Here is a 27,570-nt window from a genome sequence, read left to right as displayed (position 1 = left end):
TCTGGTCTCCATCTGCCTCCTTTGTTAATTCCTCGTGTGTTGTTTCAGAAGTCTGCAGAACTGATCACTTCCTATAATTTCTCAGGCTGAATATGAATGGAAAGTTTAGGAGAAGGTTGACAGATAAGCCAGGTTAGGCCCAAGGCAGTGAGGTAAAAGCCAGTCTTTCTGTGTGTTTCTGTGCTCGTCTTTCTCTCCCTCTCCCTGCTTGAGCCAAATAATATAGAACCAGAAACCAGGGCCTATTACCAAACCAGAGCTGAGATCCAGTCTCTACTCCCCTGGATCCTCTGTGCCTTGTGGTCCAGCCCCCTGTCTTTCATATTTGGGTTGACCAGGTATTTTTTCTTCGTGAGTGTAGGTAGCTATTTTTACCAACATAAGCATAAGCCTTAGTCCCTGTTCAGGTGTGAGCTTCATCTCTGTCCTGTCCCCCAAAGTTAAGTCCTGGATATGGGTTAAAATGCCCACTTGTCTCTTTAAACTTTAAATGCTGCATTTGCTTCAGGTCTATTTTAGGACCTATCATCTCCATTTAGCATCTCTTAGCTAACCCAGCTCTACATGATATTCCTTTACATTTATAGGCTGTGCTATGTAATCCCACATTTGCTTAAATATGCCCTTGTGTTTTGCTTTCCATGGTCAGCTGCTAAAAGATGTTTTCATATCTTCTGCTTTTGTACTAGGTATATTTACTTTGCAAGATGCTGAGCACAGAGTTGACGTGATTGTTGATAAATCAGTTGAGCTAGAACAAAATAATGGTAGTGAACACTTATATATACACTTAGATAATGCTTACCATGTGCCAGGTACTTTCCTAAGTACAGTACATACTTTACCTCATCAAATCCACACAAACACCATGAGGGAGAGACTATTATTATCTTCCATTTTATAGATGTGGCAGTTGGGGCATAGAGAGGTTAAGAAACTTGCCTAAGTCACACAGCTGTTAAGTAATGGAGCCAAATTACAAACCCAGGCAGTCTGACTTGAGGTTCATGCTGTTAATCCCCACACTGTGATTTAATTTAAACCACAAAAGTAAATATCGAGCATTTGTTCTATGTGGGTCACTGTGCTAAGTGTTTTGTATGTATAACCTCAGTCATTCCTCACAGGAGCAGTATGAGATAGGAACTGTACTATTTTACAGACAAAACTGAGGTACAAAGAGATTAAGTAAATTGGTGAAGGCCATGCAACTAATAAGCTGAGTCCAGAGCTCCAGCTCTTAACCACGTGTTCTGTTGCCCATGGACCATTGGTGCTGTTATTTGGATCAGATCCCACCTACGATTTGACCCCAGTACAAGGTATTGGTACTTTCTTTTTTGGTTTATGTGTACTGGGAAGTGTTTTTTCATTCACCAATGTGTTCAGGGGCCACACACATCCAGAGACAGTGCCTGCATCATTTTCTTGGCCAAGCATACCTTCGGAGCCTCATCATTAGATGCTACTTCCTTCACTCTTAGCAGTTTTTCCAGTCTTGGGCCATTGCCCCCAGTTTACATCAATAGGAGCTATTCGATTTCAGTTTCTTTTAATGCTAATGCATTTATTTGAGTAATTCATCCACCAGTAACAAGGTGATTCCTGCCTGTTACACAGGCACTTCTCTGGAGAAATGAACATCATATAGGTAAAAAGCCAAAGTGCTGTTTGAAGAATGCTGTTTCTAAGGATGGCAGTTTATGAACCTTTCTTTTCTATTTGTTCTCAAGGGTTTTCTTTCTTTCTTTCTTTCTTTCTTTTTTTTTTTTTTTTTTTCTGCGGTATGTGGGCCTCTCACTGATGTGACCTCTCCCGTTGCAGAGCACAGGCTCCGGACGCGCAGGCCTAGGGGCCATGGCTCACAGGCCCAGCCGCTCTGCGGCATGTGGGATCTTCCCGGACCGGGGCACAAACCCGTGTCCCCTGCATCAGCAGGCGGACTCTCAACCACTGCGCCACCAGGGAAGCCCCTTCTAAGAGTTTTATAGTGTCTGGTCTTACATTAAGTCTTTAATCCATTTGGAGTTTATTTTTGTGTATGGTGTTAGGTAGTGTTCTTTCTTTTTTTTTTTTTTGCGGTACGCAGGCCTCTCACCGTTGTGGCCTCTCCCGTTGAGGAGCACAGGCTCTGGACATGCAGGCTCAGCGGCCATGGCTCACGGTCCACAGCATGTGGGATCTTCCCGGACCGGGGCACGAACCCGTGTCCCCTGCATCAGCAGGCAGACTCTCAACCACTGCGCCACCAGGGAAGCCTGGTAGTGTTCTAATTTCATTCTTTTACATGTAGCTGTCCAGTTTTCCCAGCACCACTTATTGAAGAGGCTGTCTTTTCTCCATTGTAAATCCTTGCCTCCTTTGTCATAAATTAGGTGCCCGTATGTGCATGGGTTTATCTCTGGGCATTCTGTCCTGTACCATTGATCTATATTTCTGTTTTTGTGTCAGTACCAGCCTGTCTTGATTACTGTAGCTTTGTGGTATAGTTTGAAGTCAGGGATCCTGATTCCTCCAGCTCCGTTTTTCTTTCTCAAGATTGCCTATTCGGGGTTTTTTGTGTTTCCATACGAATTGTAAAATTTTTTGTTCTGATTCTGTGAAGAATGCCATTGGTAGTTTGATAGGGATTGAATCTGTAGATTGCTTTGGGTAGTATAGTCATTTTCACAGTATTGATTCTTCCAATCCAAGAACATGGTATATTTCTCCATCTGTTTATGTCATCTTTGATTTCTTTCATCAGTGTTTTACAGTTTTCTGAATACAAGTCTTTCACCTCCTTAGGCAGGTTTACTCCTAAGTATTTCATTCTTTTTGTTGCAATGGTAAATGGGAGTGTTTCCTTAATTTCTGTTTCTGATTTTTTGTTGTCAGTATATAGGAATGCCAGAGATTTCTGTGCATTAATTTTGTATCCTGCAACCTTACCAAATTCATTGATTAGTTCTAGTAGTTTTCTGGTGGCAACTTTAGGATTTTCTATGCATAGTATCATGTCATCAGCAAACAGTGACAGTTTTACTTCTTCTTTTCCAATTTGTATTCCTTTTCTTTTTCTTCTCTGATTGCTGTGCCTAGGACTTCCAACACTATGTTGAATAAGAATGGCGAGAGCGGACATCCTTGTCTTGTTCATGATCTTAGTGGAAATGCTTTCAGTTTTTCACCTTTGAGTATGATGCTTGCTGTGGGTTTGTCATATATGGTCTCTATTATGTTGAGGTAGGTTCCCTCTGTGCCTATTTTCTGGAGAGTTTTTATCATAAATGGGTGTTGAATTTTGTCAAAAGCTTTTTCTGCATCTATTGAGATGATCATATCGTTTTTATTCCTTAATTTGTTATTGTGGTGTATCACATTGATTGATTTGCGTATATTGAAGAATCCTTGCATCCTGGGATAAATTCCACTTGATCGTGGTGTATGATCCTTTTAATGTGCTGTTGGATTCTGTTTGCTAGTAGTTTGTTCAGGATTTTTGCAACTATGTTCATCAGTGATATTAGTCTATAATTTACTTTTTTTGTGATATCTTTTTCTGGTTTTGGTATCAGGGTGATGGTGGCTTCATAGAATGAATTTGGGAGTGTTTCTCCCTCTGCAATTTTTTGGAAGAGTTTGAGAATGATCTGTGTTAGCTCTTCTCTAAATGTTTGATAGAATTCACCTGTGAAGCCATCTGGTCCTGGACTTTTGTTTGTTGGAAGATTTTTAATTACGGCTTCAATTTTGTTACTTGTGATAGGTCTGTTTATATTTTCTAATTCTTCCTGGTTCAGTCTTGGAAAATTGTACCTTTCCAAGAATTTGTCCATTTCTTTGTGGTTGTCCTTTTTTTTTTTTTTTTTGCAGTATGCAGGCCTCTCACTGTTGTGGCCTCTCCCATTGCGGAGCACAGGCTCCGGACGCACAGGCTCAGCGGCCATGGCTCACGGGCCCAGCCACTCCGCGGCATATGGGATCTTCCCAGACCGGGGCACGAACCCATGTCCCCTGCATTGGCAGGCGGACTCTCAACCACTGCGCCACCAGGGAAGCCCCTGTGGTTGTCCATTTTATTGGCATATAGTTGTTTTTAGTAGTCTCTTATAATCCTTTGTATTTCTGCAGTGTCAGTTGTGATTTCTCCTTTTTCATTTCTAATTTTGTTGATTTGCGTTCTCTCCCTTTTTTTCTTGATGAGTCTGGCTAAGGGTTTATCAATTTTGTTTATCTTCTCAAAGAACCAGCTTTTAGTTTTATTGATCTTTGCTATTGTTTTCTTTGTTTCTATTTCATTTATTTCTGCTCTGATCTTTATGATTTCTTTCCTTCTACTGACTTTGGGTTTTCTTTGTTCTTCTTTCTCTAGTTGTTTTAAGTGTAGGATTAGATTGTTTATTTGAGATTTTTCTTGTTTCTTGAGGTGAGCTTGAATTGCTGTAAGCTTCCCTCTTAGAACTGATTTTGCTGCATCCCATAGGTTTTGGGTCATCATGTTTTCATTGTCATTTGTTCCTATGTATTTTTAAATTTCTTCTTTGATTTCTTCAGTGATCTCTTAGTTATTTAGTAGCACACTGTTTAGCCTCCAGGTATTTGTGTTTTTTACAGTTTTTTTCCTGTAATTGGTTTCCAGTCTCCATAGTGTTGTGGTCAGAAAAGGTGCTTGATACGATTTCAATTTTCTTAAATTTTCTGAGGCTTGATTTGTGACCCAAGATGTGATCTATCCTGGATAATGTTCTGTATGCACTTGAGAAGAAAGAGTATTCTGCCACTTTTGAGTGGAATGTTCTATAAATATCAGTTAAATCTATCTGGTCTCTTGTGTCATTTAAAGCTTGTGTTTCCTTATTTATTTTCTGTTTGGATGATCTGTCCATTGGTGTAAGTGGAGTGTTAAAGTCCCCTACTATTATTGTGTGGCTATCGATTTCTTCTTTCCTGGTTGTTAGCATTTGCCTTATGTATCGAGGTGCTCCTATGTTGGGCGCATAAACATTTATAATTGTTACATCTTCTTCTTGGATTGATCCTTTGATCATTATGTAGTGTCCCTCCTTATCTTTGTAACAGTCTTTACTTTAAAGTCTATTTTATCTGATACAAGTATTGCTACTCCAGCTTTCTTTTGATTTCCATTTGCATGGAATATCTTTTTCCATCCCTTCACTTTCAGTCTGTATGTATCCCTAGGTCTGAAGTGGGTCTCTTGTAGACAGCATATGTATGGGTCTTGTTTTTGTATCCATTCAGCCAGTCTGTGTCTTTTAGTTGGGGTATTTAATCCATTTACATTCAAGGTTATTATCGATATATATGTTCCTATTACCATTTTCTTAACTGTTTTGGGTTTGTTTTTGTGGGTCTTTTTCTTCTCTTGTTTCCCGCTTAGAGAGGTTTCTTTAGCATTTGTTGTAAAGCTGGTTTGGTGGTGCTGAATTCTCTTAGCTTTTACTTGTCTGAAAAGCTTTTGACTTCTCTATTGAATCTGAATGAGATCCTTGCTGGGTAGGATAATCTTGGTTGTAGGTTTTTCTTTTTCATCACTTTAAGTATATCCTGCCACTCCCTTCTGTCCTGCAGAGTTTCCGCTGAAAAATCACTGATAACCTTATGGGGATTCCTTTTTTTTTTTTTTTTAAATTTTATTTATTTATTTTATTTATTTATTTTTGGCTGTGTTGGGTCTTCGTTTCTGTGCGAGGGCTTTCTCCAGTTGCGGCGAGCGGGGGCCACTCCTCATCGCGGTGCGCGGGCCTCTCACTGTCGCGGCCTCTCTTGTTGCGGAGCACAAGCTCCAGACGCGCAGGCTCAGTAGTTGTGGTTCACGGGCCTAGTTTGCTCCGTGGCATGTGGGATCTTCCCAGACCAGGGCTCGAACCTGTGTCCCCTGCATTGACAGGCAGATTCTCAACCAGTGCGCCACCAGGGAAGCCCGGGATTCCTTTTTTGTATGTTATTTTTTGTTTTTCCCTTGCTGCTTTTAATACTTTTTCTTTGAATTTAATTTTTGTTAGTTTGGTTAATATGTGTCTTGGTGTGTTTTTCCTAGGGTTTATCCTGTATGGGACTCTCTGTGCTTCCTGGACTTGGGTGACTATTTCCTTTCCCATGTTAGGGCAGTTTTAAACTATAATCTCTTCAAATATTTTCTCAGACTCTTTTCTCTTCTTCTTCTGGGACCCCTATAATTCGAATGTTGGTGCATTCAGTGTTGTCCCATAAGTCTCTGAGATTGTCTTCAATTCTTTTCATCCGTTTTTCTTTATTCTGCTCCTCAGCAGTTATTTCCACTATTTTGTCTTCCACCTCACTTATTCGTTCTTCTGCCTCAGTTATTCTGTTATTGATTCCTTCTAGTTTATTTTTCATTTCAGTTATTGTGTTGTTCATCTCTGTTTGTTTGTTCTTTAGTTCTCCTAGATCTTTGTTAAACATTTCTTATATTTTCTCAATCTGTGCCTCCATTCTATTTCCAAGATTCTGGATCATCTTTACTGTCATTACTTTGAATTCTTTTTCAGGTAGATTGCCTATTTCCTCTTCATTTACTTGGTCTTGTAGGTTTTTACCTTGCTCCTTCACCTGTGACGTATTTTTTTGCCATCTCTCTTTTTTCTTTTTTATGATTGGGATTGTGTTCCTGTCTTACTGGTTGTTAGGTCTGAGGTTTCCAACACTGGAGTTTGTAGGCTATTGGGCAGAGCTGGGTCTTGGTGCTAAGATGATGAACTCCGTGAGACCTCACTCTGATGAATATTCCCTGGGGTCTGAGGTTCTCTGTTAGTCCAGTAGTTTGGACTCGGAGCTCCCACCGCAGGAGCTTCAGCCCAACCCTGAGCTTGTGAACCAAGATCCCGCAAGCCATGTGGGGTAAAAAAAAAAAAACAGTAACAGAGTAAAAAATAAAATTAGACTAGGAAATGAACAGATATGTTAGAAAGAATATAAAAATAAAAATATAGATGAATCAACAACTGGAAGGTACATCACAATAGGAAAAAAGAGGAAGAGGGAAAAGAAAAGAAAAAAAGGGCGGGGTGGGGGGAAGGCCTTGGCTATGGAAGGTGGGGCCTAATCAAGGGTGAGGTTTGGGTGGTGGGTGGAGCCAATGCGCAGGACCCACAGGGCTGGAAAAGGCCCTGGGGGCTGTGGGGGGTGGGGCTTAGGCTCAAGGAACAGAAGGGGCCCAGGCGTGCCCCCCACCCCCGGTCTCAGAGGGCAGGGGACCTCACCTGGGAGCCCAGCAGGCTTCCTGGGCTCGAGTGGGTGGGGCAGTCATGCTCCCCATCTCTCTCGCTCCTTCTGGAGGGCCCCTCCCACCTGCCTCTCCTGATCTCCCTGGCCTCAGGGGTGCCAATCCTATCTGGCCTCCACTTCTCCTCCCCGCTCAGTCCCCCTATGTCCTACCGGTTCACTTTGGGGTTCTTCCCATCTCCTTGGGCATCAGAGTCCCCCACCAGTGGTGGCAGGCACCCTAGTTGTGGGGAGACACTAATTCCGTGTCTTCCCACACCGCCATCTTGACTCTGCCTCCAAGGATTTTCTTTCTGAAAAGACAGAAGGTTTTGCAGCAGCAGGAGGGAAATTCCATTAAGAGGAGAGAAATCATGAAACTTATTTTGTCTTTCTTTCCCTTTTCCCAGAGTCTGAATGGTGTTTGGCTGAACAGAGAACGTCTAGAACCTTTAAAGGTCTATTCTATCCATAATGGAGATCACATCCAGCTTGGGGTGCCTCTGGAAAATAAGGAGAATGCAGAGTATGAATATGAAGTTACTGAAGAAGACTGGGAGAGGATTTATCCTTGTCTTTCCCCAAAAAGTGACCAGATGATGGAAAAAAATAAGGGCTTGAGAGCTAAAAGGAAATTTAGTTTGAATGAATTAGAGGGTTCTGGAGCTGAAGGCCCCTCAAATTTGAAATCCAAAATAAGTAAAGTGTCTTGTGAACCTGGTCAGCCAGTGAAGTCACATGGGAAAGGTGAAGTGGCTAGTCAACCCTCTGAATATTTGGATCCTAAGTTGACTTCTCTTCAGCTAAGTGGGAAGACCACAGGGGCTCATGTTGACCCAGGCCCTGCAAAAGTTGTAGAGCTTCATTATAAGAAGCAGAAAGCCTCAAATCCTTCAGCATCTCAGAGCCGCTTAGAGCTGTTTAAGGTAACGATGTCCAGGATTCTAAAGCTGAAAACACAGTTGCAGGAAAAGCAGGTAGCTGTTCTGAATGTGAAAAAGCAGACCCAAAAAGGGAACTCAAAGAAAATTGTGAAAATGGAGCAGGAACTGCAGGATTTACAGTCCCAGCTGTGTGAAGAGCAGGCCCAACAGCAGGCCAGAGTGGAGCAGCTGGAGAAGACTTTCCAGGAAGAGCAGCAGCATCTCCAGGTACCACACAGGAGGGAAGGACAAGAGTGACCCTTGGGATGGGCAGGCCCTTCGTGAGCCTCTGGCCAGAACTCTCTGTTTCTGGATCAGGGACCAAGTGCTGAGTGCCAGGGACAGGAGATGTAATGGGAACAGAAAACTTTGAGGTTCAGCATGATGATCAGATCAAGAGCCAGAGTTGGGATGTCAAGATGGGGAAAGGTGACTGGCAGAACCAGCCAAGATATAACAGGATGCAAAGGTGAGGCATCTCAGAACTGAGGTAAATTCAGAGAGAGGTTGGATGAAGGTGAAGATGCCCCCAAATTACAGCACACCCCAATTAACGCAATAGTTGTCTTCATGAGTAATCTTTCTCTGCTCTGAGGTCAAAGCCAAATTTCTGTACCCAAGGCAGGTGTAGGTCACCTGATTACTCTGCCCTTGATTTACCTGGCAACTTGTTAGCTCTGTAGCTAACCTAGGAAGTGGGAGGCTAGAAAGGCAGAAAATGTTTGTGTCTGACCTGAGTAGCCAGCATGGGAGGGGACAGGTACATCATGACTCAGTTGTTGGGTTGAGTGATAAGCCACCTCCCACAGGGCCTTTAGTAGATAAAATAATGACTGTCTTAGCTGTGTCAAGGTGAGGGCAAATGTGTCTGCATCCCCAAGTCATTTGGGATTAGATGACAAGCACTTGCACAAAGCTTCTAGGCTATGGCTGATCCTGGTTCTGCTCAAAATGTCAGTTCCCATCTGGCAAGAGCCACATGTTTTACTCTCACCTACTTGCTCAGGTAATACTGAATGTCAAGAATTCCCCATTGTTGACTTAGAACTAAGAGGGGCCAATCAGGATTGAAGTGAATAAGCTTTTCTCTTTCATGTACTTTACTCAGGGTAAGAAACAACCAGTTGTGTTGGCTTATTTCTGAACAATTTGTAGATTTCATTCTAATCTCAGCTATCCCCCATAAACTGCTGGTCTTAGCCAAGGCCATGGATTAAATAGGTCTTTCTAAGGGTATACACTGCTTGCTTATGTGTACCTTTTTGCTGCCCTTTTCCAGCCTGGACTAATTCTTGAAATTAATAGATGGAGGTTTATCTTCACATATTTAGTATATGACACCTTCACCAGAGTAGAGCTCTCTTTAAAGGCTTATGTGCTCAGGAACAAGAGTTACTGTTAATATTTGTGGCTCCTTTCAGCATGCTTCAAGATATAGCTGTGAAATCTTTTTCCTTATCAAAATGGTAAAGAAAGGCAAAAAGGACTGGTTTAGAGAATTTCTCCAGGAATGAGAGGGCCATATATAAATCGCTCCTAGTGACGTATATCTAGTCCTTTGTTTATTAGTTGCATTCCCCTCTCCCACCAAGCCCTAAGAATTTATCCTACCCCTACTGCTTGCTCAGAAACTCATTTAACCCTTGCTACTTCACACAGAATTTTTTTTTTTTTTGGCTGCGCTGTGTGGCTTGTGGGATTTTATTTCGCCAACCAGGGATTAAACCCGAGCCCTCAACATTGAGCGTATGGAGTCCTAACAACTGGACTGCCAGGGAATTCCCACAGACTTTTTTTTTTTTTTTTTCTGCAATATAAGGAATTTATTTAAACAACATTAGTTGCTGGGGGACTGGGAAAACAAGGCTGGAAACTACACAGTCAGGAATGAGACAGACCTAGTCCAAGGAAGATGCTATGCTGTTGTCACTGGGCACAAACATCTCACCTGCAGGGCCAGCAGTGCTAATTCTGGGGTCTCAACACAAGCCTGGAATCACTTCTGCTGCTCCTCTGGAAATTAAATGTTATTGTATGATACTTCCACCACCACCCCATGGGGTGGAATCTTGCACTCCCTGTAACCTCAAGTAACCAGTTTCTGAGGGTGTCTGGTTGTTCCAGGATAGCACTTTGGGTTCAGAGGACATCATGAAAGCAAGGATGTAGCATTTTCAACTACTATAATGGAAGGAGGACCCTGTATGTTACCGAATTCTCCACGTCATTCTTTTTTTTTTTAGTTATCTATTTTATACATATTAGCCACACAGATTTTTTTTTTGAGTACCCACATTACCTGGCACTATACTTGAGTTTGGGTAGTTATAAAGATACTTAATAAATGGTTTTTGCCATTAAGGAATATATCTGGTTGAGGAGACAAAGATGTATTATACACACAAAATAATCAGAACAGTTTCAAGTCAATATATTTAAATTAGAGAACCATTTCCAGTTGGCATATTAAATGGGTAGGTAATTCTTTCTTTTTAAATATTTTATTTATTTATTTATTTTGGCTGTGCCAGGTCTTTGTTGCGGCACATGGGATCTTTTAGTTGCAGCGTGTGGGCTTCTTAGTTGTGGCATATGGACTTCTTAGTTGCAGCATGCAGACTCTTAGTTGTGGCATGCAGACTTCTTAGTTGTGGCATGCAGACTTCTTAGTTGCAGCATGCGGACTTCTTAGTTGTGGCATGCATGTGGGATCTAGTTCCCCAACCAGGGATCGAGCCTAGACCCCCTGCCTTGGGAGTGCAGAGTCTTACGTGGGAAGTCCCGGGTAGGTAATTCTTAAGGAGGGAAGGGCCCAGAGGTTCTTCTGGAAGATGCTGGATGTAGGGGAGTGATGATGTAGGAGGCATCTACATTCAAGGGGGCGGATGGAGGAGACATAGCATAAGCTCAGGCAAGGCAGGAGGAGGAGCAGTTTATGGGCTAGAAGTGGTAAAGACTCAGAGTGAGAGACAGAGTGGCCAGAATTGAGGAAAGAAACATGGTGGAGCTTGTGAGTGCCAGCTCAGGGGATTGTGTTTCAGTTTAGATACTTGGTGACTCAGAAGCTCTCAGTTTACATCCTTTTGGGAGTCACAGCATTAGCCAGTGAAGGGGACTTGGAGTATTAATCCAGAGTTTCTCCAGAACACCCTGAGTGGTGGCTTGAAGGTGACAGCCCTGAGGTGTGCAGTATTTGAGCAGTTTAATTCTGCTTAAGTCCCTTACTGCCAACAGCTTGAAGTAAAATGGGAGATTTTCCACCCGCTCCCTGCCCCCTGTCGTTTCCAGATGCTCACGCTAGCAGGTCTGCTCTGCTTGTTACTGGATTTTGTCCCTTTTTCCCCCTTCCTGCAGGGTAACCTTACATTTTGTTTTTGGCTTTGCAGCGTTTGGAGAAAGAACAAGGAGAAGAGGACCTGAAGCAACAGCTGGCCCAGACTCTGCAGGAGGTAAATCTCTTGCCATTGTCCTGAGCTTATAGTGGGTGGTGGAGTGGGGGGCAACCAGGCTTCTTGTGGCCACCGGCTGCCTCTGCTGCTTAGTGCACACCTCTGTGGCATCTCCAGTCTGTAGACAGAGCAGGTGGCAGCTGCTCATGCCATCAGGTCGGAGACTTGGAGCCTCACAGACATGCCAGACCTCAGCATGAAAGCTTACATCTTCATTTGAGTACGAGTTGCTTTGGTGAAGACGAAATGAGCCTGTAGCAATTAGGAGGCTCTCTAGGAGAGTGGCTGCGCTTCCAGAAAGGTGAGAGCAGCAGAGGGAAATTGAGAGCTGTGACTTGGCCACCAGGGCCTGCAAGGGCCTCCATTACTTCACCATTCCTGAGCTGAAGCCATCCTGAAACCATCTGAGAATGTTCCAATTAAGCATTTTAGGTTAGGTTGAGAATGTGCAGTTTAACCTTCAGCAAAACGTATCAATTTACTGAAGGGGGCAAGGCTCACAGGAATAAAATTATCCTAAAAGATTGCCTGTAATTTATTTAGTTTAACTTGACTACCTCTCTCTTCTGTTTATTTTTTTATGAGTTCTTTTGCATCTTTAAAACCTGCTTTGTCTTCTTTATGTGTAATGATTAGTAGTTTGTTATAAGTCAGGAGGTAAGTGTTTGCATCTCCTTGAGAAAAATGAGTAATCGCATTAGAATTTGTTCAGGAGAATTTATCATTCGGTTCTTTTATTGCTTACCTACCTCCCAACCTTTTTACAGTGCTAACAATCACATATTACTTCATGCTTGGGAGGGTGCCTACCTTGGGTGCACAAACAGCCTTGGAAAGCATTAGGTGAAAAATTCAGTCTTTTTAGAATTTTATTTTCTAAGCTTGTGTATTTTCTAGGGTGGGGGGGTAGGCATGTTTCCCATTTAGAGGATTATTAAATTAATATTCAGATAATGTTTTGAAATTGACTGGAAAAGAGTAAGGTTCTGCTCTTGGAAATCCCTGAGGAATCATTAAGCACCCTGCACCCACAACACCTCACCCTCTACTGAGACAGACTGGAAAACACACTATCATTTAGCATGATGCATTTGGCCAGTCTCCATTCATTAACCTAAAATAGGATACTTTTAGGTCATGGTTCTATAACAGCATGCCTGGGGGACCTACCACTCTCAAATGAAACATGGTTATTGTTCGGTCCACCTGGTGGTCCTTCTGAAGCTGTTCTTTTTCATTTTCCAGGCCTATAATTATAATAACTTACATTTACATAGAGCTTTAAAAACTTTTCTGAGTGCTCTCATATATGTTATTTTTTTTCTTATTAACCCCAACGTAGGGGGGCACCTATTTTCCCATTTTATAAATGAGAAAATTAAGGCACATGCATCTAATTAGTGGCCAAGATGAATACTTAGGACTTCTGACATAACTGCTTTTTTTCTGCAGACCTCACATTTTATTGTTTTTTTATTTTTTAAAATTAGTTTATCTTTGGCTGCATTGGGTCTTTGTTGCCGTGCGCGGGCTTTCTCTAGTTTCGGTAAGCAGGGGTTACTCTTAATGCGGTGCGCGGACTTCTCATTGCGGTGGCTTCTCTTGTGGAGCACGGGCTCTAGGCGCGCAGGCTTCAGTAGTTGTGGCACGCAGGCTCAGTAGTTGTGGCGCACAGGCTTAGTTGCTCCACAGCATGTGCGATCTTCCCGGACCAGGGCTCAAACCTGTGTTCCCTGCATTGGCAGGCGGATTCTTAACCACTGCACCACCAGGGAAGCCCCCAGACCACACATTTTAAAATGTGTGTCTTGAATAATATCTTTTCAGAAACACCACCTTCGGCACCTGCCAAGAGGAAGGCGGGGGAGAGCTGGGCTCCAAAAATGTCGCCATGGCGGTGGTGGAGATGTATAGGAGTTATCACAGGTGAATGTAGGTTGGGACCCTTCAAGTCCTAGTGGGTCGGAGGGCAGTGGCCCTTGGTAAATTGTTTTTTGAGGAGGGGAAGACAAGTCCGTTTCCTCGAACAGGACCTGAACAGCCTCTTCAGGTCTGCAGCCAGGGATACCAGCTCAGAGACGAGGAGACTCTACCCAGCCCAGAAAGATCTAGCTCGCCCGGGTTAGAAACCTAGTCTTTCATTAGTTCAAGAACTTAGTGAGCAGCTCACTTAGCCAGGCGTTGGTAGGGGGTAAGGACAGTCAAAGACAATTAAATTAGGTGTTTCCTGGCTTTAAGTTCAGCCACTATCATGGGGATTTACTATTTCCCCCTACTGTACGAGGAGATAATTTTAAAAAAAGGAAGAAGAAAGCAAGCGGCAGAAACTTGGGAAGTCAGACTTGAGTTGAAAATCCTGTTGCTTGCACTTGCCTTTTTCTGTGTCTGTTTATCTGTAAAATGAACGTACCTACAAATGGTAAACTGTGTGTAGCAGTTAACTTTTGGCCAGGCACTGTGCTAAATGCTCTATGTATAGTCTTTTCAAATCCTTAACAACAGCCCTGTGAGGTAACTGCTGTTGTTTTCCCCATTTTACTGATGATGAAATAATAATTGCATCAAACTCAAGAGTTTTTGTGAGAATTACACAATGTATGTAAGCCACTTTGCACAGTGCCTGGCACATTAAATATTTTTTTATGACTGTGTCTCCTAAAAGAAGCCAGAAATAGGTACTAGCCTAGAAAGGCTGCTGAGTTATAGACAGTGTAATAATTTATTACCTTCTATGTAAGTGCGCAGAAAATGGTTAAATTCTTATTCCAAAGTATTTCCTTATAAGCAAACAATGAGCATAAAAGGACTCCTGTGCAAAAGAAAATGTTTCTTCAAGTTTTAAGTCTTCTAGCCAACATTTTAAACACAGCTATAAAAGGGTAAAAAAGCACAAACACAGTTTTAGAAACTACCCGTACTTATATAGCACTTTGCATTTTACAACGCACTCATCACAAATGCCATTTTGATGTTTGCATCTTATAAGTAACTATACTTTAACCGCAAGTAGTTAAGTGACTTGGTTAAGTGACTAGACTTTGTAAGTTACTGGGATTCTAAGTCCATTTCTGTTTTCAGAATGTCCGTTATATAGTGTGATTCTGGACATGTAGAAGGTGAATTGGAGTCAGCTGAGTTATCAGCAAAGCACACTTTCAGCTGCAAAGTGTAAATTAGCTAACTGACTTGGGGGATTTTCTTTCTTTTTTTTTTTTTTATATGTTGGTTCATTGGTTTGTTTATTTATTTATTTTTGGCTTGTTGGGTCTTCGTTTCTGTGCGAGGGCTTTCTCCAGTTGCGGCAAGCAGGGCCCACTCTTCATCGCGGTGCGCGGGCCTCTCACTGTACTGGCGTCTCTTGTTGCGGGGCACAGGCTCCAGACGCGCAGGCTCAGTAGTTGTGGCTCATGGGCCTAGTTGCTCCACGGCATGTGGGATCTTCCCAGACCAGGGCTTGAACCCGTGTCCCCTGTGTCGGCCGGCGGATTCTCAACCACTGTGTCACCAGGGAAGCCCTGTTTTTCTTATGTATATGAAATGTGGAGGTAGGCAGTTTCTGGTATTGGTTCAGCTACCAAGAGTTGCTTTACCATTTTCTCTCTTTCTCCATGTGTATATTTCTTTATGAATTATTTAAAAGCAATGGCATATATTATGTCCCTTTACCCCAAAGTACTTAAGTATTTAAAAGTAATTGCATGTTTTATGTCCCTTTACCCTAAAGTACTTCAGTATTTGTTTCCTCAAAACAAGGGCGTTCTCTTACATCATCCTAGCACTGTTATTAAATTCAGCAGATTTAACATAGATACAATATTACTATTTATTCTTTTTGGCCATGCCACATGGCTTGTGGGATCTGGGATCTTAGTTCCCCCACCAGGGATTGAACCAGTGCCCCCTGCAGTGGAAGCACAGAACCCTAAGAACTGGACCACCAGGGAATTCCCAACCCATGGACTTTTAAGTCAGCAGGTCTTCCTCAGTTTAGTTATGGGCAGAAAGAGTCCACCATTTGAAAATATAGTTCTCATTAAAACAGAAAAAAAAAAGAAAAACACCAAATAAAAGAATTAAAATAATAGAAAAGAAAGATCACCTTCTTTAAAAAAGGATTTGAAATGAGATTTAAAATATAAGCTATACTTAAGTATGAGGGAGCTCAGAAATTATGTTTCATAGAAATGGAACCTCTTGACATTTGATGTAGGCAGTTAGTCACAATGAATGAGCTGCTAGCTCTTGGGCATGCCAGCTTCCAGAAGACACAGCCAGAGTTCAGGCAGCATTACCTTATGAGCATGTAGTATGTGATTTATAGAATAAATAGTTAAAAGTCTTTTTCATTTCAAAGAAAATGATTATCTAGTTTTCCTGAATCCATATTTCCCTGATTATTTTTTAAAAGCTGCTCCCAGTGCTGGGTAACCTTAGAGTTACTTACTAGTTCTTGAGCATTTGTTCTCAGGATCAGTTGTGTGGCTTTGTAAAAAATGTACATCCCTGGGCCCCAAGCCAAACCCACAGAATCAGACTCTCTGGAAGGCAGTGTAAATTCTTCAGTTGATTTGGATGGCCACAGAAGTTGGGTTATTTCCAGAGGGATTAATAGATTTGATGGCATCCCTCCCTATCTGCCCCTTTCCCTGAAAAAAGCAGTATGTAGGTGGGATGTCCTGACGGAACAAAAACATTATTTTGAAATTGCCAATCCATTGATCTCTTGAACCAAAGCTGCTGACAGAGGGAGAGACAGGCATGGTGGCTGAAAGGAACAATGCAGTGTAACGCATCTTGAGTATGTATCTGCTATGTTTCTGCAGCATCGGGCTCTGATGGAAGAGCTAAATCGCAGCAAGAAGGACTTTGAAGCAATCATTCAAGCCAAGAACAAAGAATTGGAGCAGACCAAGGTACTGGAAAGAAGGTGAAGGTTTAGAATTTGGTTAGCACATGCAACTCAGCATTTTCCACAGTGCAAAGGTTGGTATGGTGAATGAAGGGAGAGGTTATGGCTGTTTCCTTCCTCAAGGGAAATAATCTGTAAAATTAGTTAGGGCTGTAGAAGGTTCTGCCTGTAAGACAACATCTATTTCCTTCCTTTATCCAGAAGCAAAATGCTGGGAATAAGACACATCCTGGAGTCTAGTCCACTGTCTGTGGTAAATGCTCCTTCAGAGTGTTTCACTCACATAGGCTAAGGGGTGGTGTAGTCAAAATAAAAAATAGTTCATCTTGATGCATTTATGTAGTTATTCCCCATATCGAATCAGTGGAACTCTTAAATTAGGGGTTGTAAACTCAAGTGCCCACTGGGGTCAGACCGATAATAGGAGTAAAGTGGCCTGGGTGTAAGAACATAGTGGGGAACTGTGAGGCAGAGGTGCACCCTCACCCCCACCCCCAGAGGCAGCTCTTCTCTGATGCAGCCAGTCATTGCCATCCAGATATGCAAGCCCAGTGTTGTCCGATCTGAGTTTTCCATAGAAGATGGAAATCCAAATGTTTATGTAAAGTATCCCAGTTTTCAAGTATTGGCAACAGTTCAGTGTTTTTTGATACCATGAATGCCAGACTAAATAAGTCTGCAGGCTGGATCCAGTCCACAGGCCACCAGTTTGCATCCTCTGACCTGAAACTTATGCCTGAGTCTGACTGCATCTCTCAGCCCACCCCTCCTCATGTACATATCTGGAGCAGAATACAGAAAAGGAGGAGACTTTCTTGTTTGTTTGATATCCTTATCCTCTGTTTAAATCACATAGTTCCTTCTTCCCCAGCCTCCAAGAAACCACCACATCTTTTTAAATCCAGTAATTCAAAAGTTTTCAGGGAACTTGACTCTAGTTATAACTGGGTCCAGTCCCTCTTCACTGCCCTAAGCAGTCTGACAGTCTTTGCTTTGATTAGAAGAGAAAGTAAAACATGAGAAATAAATGAACGCTAATATTTAGGGTATATCAAATATACCCTAAATGGCTTTTCCTCTCCGCCTCAGGGGCTCCTCATCCTTTCTGTTTTGGAGATGAGGTGCTAACTTAATAAATGTTGGCTTCAAGAGAGCACACCTGGGCTTCCCTGGTGGCGCAGTGGTTGAGAGTCCGCCTGCCGATGCAGGGGACGCAGGTTCGTGCCCCTGTCCGGGAAGATCCCACATGCTGCAGAGCGGCTGGGCCCGTGCGCCATGGCCGCTGAGCCTGCGAGTCCGGAGCCTGTGCTCCGCAATGGGAGAGGCCACAACAGTAAGAGGCCCGCGTACCGCCCAAAAAAAAAAAAAAAAAAAAAAAAGAGCACACCTAGATCCTCCTTAAAAAGTGTGTCTACAAGCAGTCTGACCTGTTGGGGAAAGCACAGGGAAATTGCACTGCAGGAGTGGGAAGTGACAAGCATCACAGAGTGTGGGGCCTGAAGGTACTTCAAGAGGCCATCTCTCTAGCCTCCTGCCTCTAGGGAACATAGGTATTATCCTTATTTTATAGCAGAGGCAGCTGCAAAGAATGGAATGGACCTTACACACTAATTCAAGCTTCCTACCTTTATGGACTGTTCCTCATTTCTTTCTTATCCAGTGAGTTCTTGGTTGCTTGGGATGATTTTGTATCACCTCTGAACTGCAGTTTGCTATAGGATACTTAATGCCTCATTCTGGTCTTGGGTGGTTGGTGGAGTGGGTATGCTACCTTCAGTTTTTATCATTTGGTTAATTTTTGGGAAGGAGACAGAACCTGCAATGCGAATACATACTAAAGAAGTCGAGAGAGGGAAAAAAAGGAAGATAGTGTCCTATATTAGAAAGCAGTTCTGAGAAACAGTAACCCTTGCGGAAAGAGTTTTATTCTCGTGTTACTGTGCCAGGGTGAATTTTTAATTTAGATTCCTTCTGAATCCTATTGCAGACTAATAACCCTGCTTCCTGTCCTGTTTTGCATTCTCGTTGGTTCTCCCGAATGACAGGTGGGGTTGTGTGTTTTTGCAGGAAGAGAAGGCGAAGATGCAAGCACAGAAGGAGGAAGTTCTTAGCCATGTGAATGATGTGCTAGAGAATGAGCTCCAGTGTATTATTTGTTCAGAATACTTCATTGAGGTAATTATGAATGGTGGCTCATGCCTTCTCACTCTCCCAGCCCTGAATGGAGCCTCGGCTACACAGACTGCTTCTGCTGTAGGGAAACATTCTGAAGAATGTTTTTCCTCCAGGAACTTACTGTAGCTGTTTGACTTCAAAGTGACTGCTAGAGATGGTCACTTCTCATTTTTTTTTGTAGTCGTCTTTACCTCCACTGTCTTTTTTCTTATTTCATTTGTTCTTGAGTATCTGTTTGGCAGAATCAGTGTTTTGGGCTGTAATAAAGCCTTTATCTCTTTGGTGTTGGGGAGAAAACACTTTGGTTTCAAAGAACCACCTGAGAGCTGCCCCACCCTCCCACAGGTCAGAATGTCCTGTGCTTTCTACTTTTCTGACAACTATGTCCTGTTGGATTTTGTGCCTAGTGTTGAACTCCTACAGGTTTTTTACCACCCGGGAACCACTTGATTCTGGCACAGTCCAGAATTAGATGGCATTAGAAATTTGAAGTATCAGAATAAAGCTGCTCAATAAAACTATTCTTTCTTTGCTCTGAATGGGCACAGTGCTGAGAGTAGGTGTGCAGTGCAGCCTTTGAACAGGGCGGTAAATGCCATTGATGTGTGGTTGCTGGGAATTCAGTGGCCAAGTGGAACGTATTTCAGGAACTCTGAGGCTCCTTATGAAAATGAAACATCTCTCCTGGGTTACCATCGGTTATCCTGTCTTTTTTTTTTTTTTTTTGCCACGCTGCGCGGCTTGTGAGATCTTATTTCCTTAACCAGGGATTGAACCTGTGCCCTCGGCAGTGAAAGCACAGAGTTCTAACCACTGGACCACCAGGGAATTCCCTGTTATCCTGTCTTGTTTTTGCACAGGCGCTCCTTTTTTTTTTTTTCTTTTTATGGCCACACTGTGTAGCATGTGGGATCTTAGTTCCCCAGCTAGGGATGGAACCCACACCCCCTGCACTGGAAGCGTGGAGTCTTAACCACTGGACTGCCAGGGAAGTCCTGCACAGTCCTCTTTTATTTTCACACATTCTACTATCTGTGTCCAGTTCATCTTACACTACAGGTGTTAAACTCAATTTGTTAAATGACAGTGCTTTTCAGACTCCTTTAAAAAGAAAATGCATACACACACTGCTTCCTTTTTTCTGGTGGACTTTAGGGAGATTGGGTCTATTAGCCTCCTGAAAAATCTCTCCTGGGTAGACCTGTTTCTTTTGCTCTGGATCTACTTTGACTTAGGGTCATAATTTCCCCCATAGTTTCTAGTCATTTGATTCCCTACTTTGGAGAAACTCAGTTCGTGCTCTTTTGACGTGGCTTACAGACCCTAATAGAAGAAGACAAGGAAAGGGTGGTTGGAATGGGTGATGAGTTAGCCAACCCAGAGCATCTGTACGACATGTAAGAGACAAATAACTTGACTTTGTTTGGTTTACAGCATGTGCCTGACCTTTTCTGTGGGTCATCTCTTAAAATCAATGTTGGGAAGAGGTTTCATTTTAATCAGACAGGTTTTTAGTCCCGTTCATGAGAATTTATCTCATTCGTTATCAAGAAGGTCTCCTAGTTGGCTTTCTGGTCTCAACTTGGCATTTGAAAAATACATGATTTCTGTGTTATTTTCCACTGCTATCCTAAAAACAGGAAGGAAGACTTTTGAGCCTCATGAAAGTTGTATCTTAGGAGATGTACATAAACAAGAGTAATGAGGAGAATGGTTTATGTTTTGGGGAGTGAAAAGTGTCCTGGCAGAAAGCTGGCCATTGGAGTTACTCATAGGAGCCCCTCACATACAGGCTTCCTTCTGCTTTCTCTCTTCTCACAGGCTTGCTTACTTATTTAAGGCACTATCAGTTGAACCCACTACATTTTTTCCCAGCCTAAGTTCTCTTTTACATATACTTTTTTAGCTGCTTTTGAGTAAAGATGATGCCTCCTACCATTCTGTATACTGAGTATTCACTGTGTGTTCCCCTTCATATATTAAAATTGAGGAGCTAATTCACCATTAGGACATAAATTTGTTTTCATGAGAGAATTAGTGATGTATTTATACCAAACATTCACATGCTTACTAGTCCTACTTACGTCCAGTGACATTTGTTTGCAGGGTAGCTAACCCATGTTGGCAGTGTGATGAGTTGGTTCTGAGATCGCAACCGCCCTGGGGAAGTAAGCATCACAGTTCTGATCTGTATGTTCACATTCCCATTATAGGCTGTCACCTTGAACTGTGCACATAGTTTCTGCTCCTACTGTATCAGTGAGTGGATGAAGCGGAAGATAGAATGCCCCATTTGTCGGAAGGACATCAAGTCGAAAACCCACTCCCTGGTTCTAGACAATTGCATTAATAAGATGGTAGATAATCTGAGCTCAGAAGTGAAAGAACGACGAATTGTCCTCATCAGGGAACGAAAAGGTGAGTGGGTATGAACAAGAGGTAAGTCCCCTCAACAAAGAACTTACAAATGTAGGCAGAGTTTTTGGATAGGGAAGAGTAAGATAAATGATTCTTGAGCTAAGGAAGAGGTGGAAGAAATTGGGAAAAGTAAAGGGAGTTAAAGATAATGAACATGTAAGAAAGAGTTGAGGTAGAATTAACTTATTTGACCAGCAGGGAATGGGGAGGCTTAGGTGTATGTGTCTTGGTTTTGGGGATAAAAAAGGATGTGATTAGAAAAACACATGGTCACACAGCTTGCTCTGCTGGTCACTAGATGGTGCTGTTGTTCAAGACAGTTTAGTTGCTGTCCGGGTGTTGCAGAAATCTTGGGTTGGGTATACAATAAATTATAAACAGGATGTGGTACAAACAGGTTTCCCAGCCAGAGAGAGTTTAAATAAAGAGGTTAGGGAAGGGGTGGGTGAGTTTCCTCAAGGAACCATACTTCCATAGTGAATATCTGCTATTTTAAACAAGTGATCTCATCATACTTGGGGCCTGCTGTGTTGAAGGTTGCAGAGACACTCTGCTTGAGACTTGAATGTCCTGGTAGCAAAAGAATGTGTCCTGGGGCAAAGCACAAGGAAGCCAATGGATCGGAAGGATTGGTTATTGGGCAGAGATGAGAGTAAAGAGGAGCAGAGTGGATCTGATTATCATGTTCAGTCCCTTTAGAAATCTAGTACGGTACTACCCTCTGGGAAAGCTCAGAGCCAAAGTGCTGTGAGATCAATTGGTTGCACATAAAGGCCAATCAGAGGAGAAGAACCAAAAGCTCACTGCCCTTCCAGTTGCTTTCCACCACCTGGCCATCGGGAACCCATGTTCATGTGTGTCTTTGGATATTCCCTTCTCTAAGTCCAGAGAAGCTGGAGGCTTAAAAGCCACACTGCTAAGAACAGGATCTTCTGTCTATCACTGTCTTTCTCCTAGCCCTTCAACAGATGTCAGCCTCTTTGAGTAGGGCCAGAAATCTGATGCTGATTTGCAAGCAGCTATGGTATGGAATTGGCCCTCTGTTGGTCAGCCATTGTGAGGGCAGCAAGCCTGTCACAGGCCAGGTGTTGAGCCTGTTATGCCCAAGGAAGACATTCTGAGGGTGGGGTGGTCCTCAGGCAGTTCTTTGAAACCAGAGTGTTTTCTACTTTTCTGACAACTATGTACTATTGGACTTTGTGCCCAATTTTGAGTCCCCATAGGTTTTTTTTACCTCCCAGGAGCCACTTGAATCTGGCAGAATTCATTGCTCTTCCTCTCCACCTCCCATCACTCCATAAGCATTTATAGGAACACTACACTATGCACTGGGATAAAGAGATAAGCAGGGTATTATCTCAGCTCTCATAGTCTGCAGAGGAGACAGAAAAGCAAGTAGGTAATGTGACAAGTTCCATAATAGGGTGCTGGAAAATTGCAGAGGAGAGGACAGTCAATTCGGCCTGGACAGGTGGAGGTATGGGAGCAAGCTTCACAGAAGAAGTGCCATTTGAACTGAGTCCTAAAGGTTCCCTAGGGACGTAGCTTTCCAAGCAGAGGAATTAGCATAAGCACAGAGGCATGAGAAGCAGTGACCTGTTCTAGCAGTGCCACCCTTGGTGGCCCAAACAAGACATGTCTACACAGTGCCAGAGGAGCATGAGGATAGCCAAGGCTTAGGAAGTGTCTACTGAGGTGTTGTGAATGCCTTCTGTTTTCTTTTCTCTTTCCTTTCTGAGAGGAACACTGACCTGGGAACCCAGATTTGACCGAGGTCAGCCTTTGAGCTTAAGTTTGCTGGGTCTCTGTGTGGGTGGGGACACCCATGTACTTTCTCTTTGTTTTTTGGGGGTTATTCTTGTTTTTATTTTTTTCTTTGAAGTATAATTGATTTACAGTGTTGTATTAGCTTTAGATGTACTACATAGTGACTTGGTATTTTTATGCATTATAGAATGATCACCATAATAAGTCTAGTTACCATCTTTCACCATACAAAGTGATTACAATATTACTGACTGTATTCCCTATGCTATACATTACATCCCCGTGACTTAATTTATTTTGTAAGTGGAAGTTTGTAAGTGGAAGTTAATTCACTTCCCCTGTTTCACACATTCCCCCATCCCTCTCCCTTCTGGCAACCACCATATTGTTCTTTGTATTTATGAATCTATTTCTGTTTTGTTATGTTTGTTCATTTGTTTTGTTTTTTAGATTACAGACTTAAGTGAAATCATATGGTATTTGTCTTTCTCTGCCTGACTTATTTCACTTAGCATAATACACTCGAGGTCCATCCATGTGTTGCAAATGGGAAGGTCTCATTCTTTTTTATAGCTGAGAAATAGTCCCTTGTATATATATACCACATTTTCTTTATTCATTCATCTTTTGATGGGCACCTAAGTTGCTTCCATATCTTAGCTATTGCCAAAAATGCTGCAGTGAACATTGGGCATGGATTTATCTTTTTGAGTTAATGTTTTCATTTTCTTTGGTTAAATACCCAGAAGTGGAATTGTTGGGTTGGGTTGTGTGGTAGCTCTATTTTTAATTTTCTGAGGAACCTCCATACTGTTCTCCATAGTGGTTGTACCAGTTTACATTCTCACCAACAGTGCAGGAGGGTTCCCTTTTCTCCACACACCCATATGTACTTTCTTCACCCAGCCCACTGTCCAGGTTTTTTCTCAAAAGTCTGAGCATGGTAGATGCATGCAGCCACTGGAAAACGAAAGAAGAACCCTGTGTCCTAAATTCATCTCTGACTCTCCTCACACAGAGTTAATACCACAGAGTAGATAATATCAGACCCCTCTTTTCTCTGCAGAGGCTAAATCTGGTGTCTTGCTGCCTTTTTAGTAACACTAGGAGCCAACACAGTAAACCGAATCGGCCTCCGTGTCCCACTCACTGGCTGAGAGCAGTTCTGGCACCAGTCTCGGTTTCTGCATTTATCACAGCGAGTGCAGCTTTGAGGTTTTCTCTAGAGACAGACAGAAGGTTCTGAGGCCCGATTTAGGAAAATGTGCCAGAGCCATCAGCAGCTTCATTGGGCTGCAGTGTGGAGTTTAGAGAAAATTCTCAGTTCAAATACCAACCTTCTTTGCCAATTGAAAGCTGGTTTAATCCCCAGTGCATGGGAATTTTTAAAGGACCAAATGTAGGATCTGGGAACTAGAATTGGCAAGCCTGTAATTGTCACAGTTCTGACACTGGCAGGACCATTTTCCTCCTGGGCAGCGGTTGCTCTGATCCTGAGTTCAGAGAGAAGGACCTGCCCGTCTGTGGCAGCACAGGCCTCTGATTCCACCGAGAGCAGCCCCACTGCAGGCCTCCTTGGCTGGTTGCTGTCTTCAAGGCCCATATCCGCACGGGAGGAGTAATGCCTCATGACTGATTAGCCATAGATCCTTTGTGAAGTCTGGGAGGCCTGATTATCCAGAGGAGAGGAGGAGGAGGAGGAGAGTGTTAGGATGCCAGATCCTGTGTTTGGAGAAAGGGTGCCCTGGAGCTGGGGCAGGTAACGAATGTTGAGTAAGTGCTTGTCGCATGAGTAATTGTGGCTTGCTGGGATATTGACGTGAGATTTTCCTGAAGAGAAGACATTTTGTGACATCCGCTATGGAGGATCTCCCTCTGGAGCTGGGGAGGTGCTGGAGCAGAGTCTTCTGTCAACTGCTCCCCCATTCCCATTTGTTCTGTTCTCATTAAGTGTTGGTTGGTTGACAAGAGTGTTAACATTCTCACTTTAAGCTTTCCCTAGCAGTTTCTTTGGGTTGTGCTCAGAAAAGAAAAAAGCAAATGATCTAGAAATAAAATCTAGTTGGTCCTTTAGAACAGTGATTTTAAGTACAGGGGCTTTTTCAAACTGTACTTCCCAGCTCCCTTGATACTATAATATTGAGCCGAGGCTACTTGTGGGAGTGTGCCTTGGCCTTCAGGGGTGCTGAGGTGGGGAGAAAGGTTTATGAACCATAGCTTTCCTGAATCTGAGACAGAGGTCCCTCCAGAGGTTGGTGGTCTCTGGGAAGATTGGCCCAGGTAAGATCACATGGCCTGTGGCTCTTGCCAGCTTCCTGTAGGCTAGGAGGAGCGTGATCCAGACACAGGACGGGAGAAACTCACAGTCTCTGAAGAGGGTATCTGCCTGCCCACCTGGAAGGCTTTCCCTGGTGTTACCCATCATCACTTGTTGAAAGACAGAGCCTTGTAAAGGACTATATGGGGAATGGCAGCAGTAACAGTGTCTGCCAAGTTGACCTCATCCATAGAGGATACTTGTTAGCAAGTACTTTTAATCTACCCAGTATTGCCTCAAGAATCGAGGGTGTCATGTGCATGAAGTCAGCATGGCTGCCTGGCATAGGACAGTGTTTAAGAGAAAGTGGCACTCAGCAAGATTGGCATGGGTTGGGGTGTCCACCTGCATGCACTCAAGTAGTTTATAACACTGGATTCTCTAAAAATTTTGACTTAAAAATTCATGCTTTGCAAAATTACCATGGGATCAAAAATTAGACTTATTAATAGAAGCTTTTTTTCTTATTCCTCCATCACCACATCCCATTTTTGCCCCACCCTTTTTCCTTCCCGTCTCTTCTTTTGTCACTTACTGTCCTTCCTTGCCTTATCCCTTGATGTGTGTCTCCCCCCAAAACTCTTATTGTTCCCTTGTATATAAATTTAATAACACTTTCAATCTGCCTACCAAAGGATTCAAGACCTTAACCTCAAGGAAGGTCTTGAGATTGCCCTTTGTGTAAGCCAAGATCCCTACTTCTCTGGGATCAAGGAAGCACAGCTATTGGAAAACACTAGAGGCCAGTGAATAGCCCCTTGCACCCCCCCCTCTCTGGACAGAGGAAAAACTTGCACCTCTCCCTGCCTGTTGCTGTGTATGTAATTCCTTCTTTCCTCCAACAGATATTAATTGAAGGCCAGCTTTGTGCCAGACACTCTTCTAGGTATGAAGAATAGAAGGAGAAGTGAAAATCTAATAAGTTAGATGGGATTTGTGCTATGGAGAAAAATTAAGCAAGAAAGGGGTCGGAAGTGATGAGGAGAGCATTGGCAGTTTTTGATAGAGTAATTAAGGTAGTCACTAAAGAAGGTGGTATTTGAGTAAAGCTCAGTAGGCAGTGGCCATGCTGCCATCTGGGGAAAGGGTGTCCTAGGCAGAGGCGATAGGAGGAACAGCAAGGAGGTGGTGTGGCTGGAGTGGAGTGAACGATGGGACGGGGAATAGAAAGTGAGGTCAGGAGGTTGGGCAGGGGGCACATTGTATAGGGGTTTATAGACCTTTGGAAGGACTTCGACTTTTACTCTGGCGAAGTGAGGAGTGGGCTTTGAGCAGAGTGATTTGATCTGCCGTCTATTTTCTTGGTTCACCATGGCTGCTGTGTGGGGAAAAGACTGAGGGTGGCAGCAGGGAGGCCAGGGGAGGGAAATGCAGGCTCCTCCTTTATCTCTCTCTGTTTTTTTCTCTCCAAAGCAAAGAGACTGTCCTGAAGACCGTGCTCCAAGGACATTTGAAAAACTGCCAGGCGGTGGGAACTTGGGATGGTCTGAAGGAGTCTCTATGGACAGGCGTGGGGCCACTCTGAGACAGAGCATGGGATAGAGCCACGTGGGACAGAGACTGAGTTAGGAAGTCCTCTGTCTCGACCCTCCATGTTGGCCATCCCTGCTGCCACCATTGTCTGAAGCACCGACTGCTTCAGAGTACTTAAGAGACTCTGCTTCACTACATTGAACAGGTTATGTATTTCTGTTGTGCTTTTTAAATTTGTTTTGTTGTTGTTGTTGTTTTGGTACCTCAGAAGCACCTCTGTTGATATATGTTTTGGGCAGGTTGGGTGTATCCCTATGGCTGCCCCTGAAGGCGAAGGCAGCCTCTCTTTGAGAGGATGGCATACCTCTTCTTTGTGAAAACAATGTCATTTCCTGGAAATAAAATGTAAAACCTATCAGTTGCTCAGCTGGGCTTTGGTATATTTATCTTCCTTCCCTTCCAGCTCCCAGACAGTCTCACAAGTAAACACTGGCAGCTCATAAATTGCAACCAAGAAAGTGACTCTATCCGATGATAGACTCAAGTGCATGTCAGCCTAAGAAGCCAAGGCCAAGATCATGGCCGTAGCAGATGGGCTCTGTTAAGCCCCCAACTGGTATATCTCCTTTTCATTCCAGAGATGAGTCACTGCTACCTGGTTTTGGGATGGAGTGAATTCCCTTCTTTCAGCTGGGGTTCTGAAGTGGTTTCCAAATCTATTTTACCCAATGTCAGCAAACATGGGCAGTGATTTTATGAGAACTTGATATGCTTTTTAAAAAAAATTAAAAGTGATTTCTCTTTTACTGCTTTCCCATTTTAAACAAAGAAAACTAGTTTGATGTTTGGGAAATAGGAGCTTAGGAAAATCTGTGGTATCCTTGGTTACCAGTGATGAGAATGAAGGAAAACACA

General features: G+C 43.1%; 1 protein-coding gene across 4 annotated transcripts in view; it reads left to right on the top strand.

The window, feature by feature from the left end:
- RNF8 (ring finger protein 8) overlaps positions 1-27,068 on the top strand; it is a 38,311-nt gene extending 11,243 nt beyond the window's left edge. Inside the window, exons 3-8 of one of the 4 annotated variants that reach the window (XM_060021301.1) lie at positions 7,635-8,375; positions 11,534-11,596; positions 16,420-16,509; positions 18,573-18,680; positions 20,894-21,098; positions 26,596-27,068. In XM_060021301.1, coding sequence (XP_059877284.1) covers positions 7,635-8,375; positions 11,534-11,596; positions 16,420-16,509; positions 18,573-18,680; positions 20,894-21,098; positions 26,596-26,612 — 1,224 coding nt within the window. In that variant the 3' untranslated portion in view covers positions 26,613-27,068. Of the gene's footprint in view, positions 1-7,634; positions 8,376-11,533; positions 11,597-16,419; positions 16,524-18,572; positions 18,681-20,893; positions 21,099-26,595 lie in introns of those variants that run through there. The other 3 variants (XR_009520770.1, XR_009520769.1, XM_060021302.1) reach the window with 3 other exon arrangements.
- The last annotated feature ends 502 nt before the right edge of the window (positions 27,069-27,570 follow it).

This window comes from Delphinus delphis, chromosome 10 (genome assembly GCF_949987515.2).
Source record: "Delphinus delphis chromosome 10, mDelDel1.2, whole genome shotgun sequence".
Lineage (NCBI taxonomy): Eukaryota > Metazoa > Chordata > Mammalia > Artiodactyla > Delphinidae > Delphinus > Delphinus delphis.
This window is presented reverse-complemented; position numbering and strand designations above follow the sequence as displayed.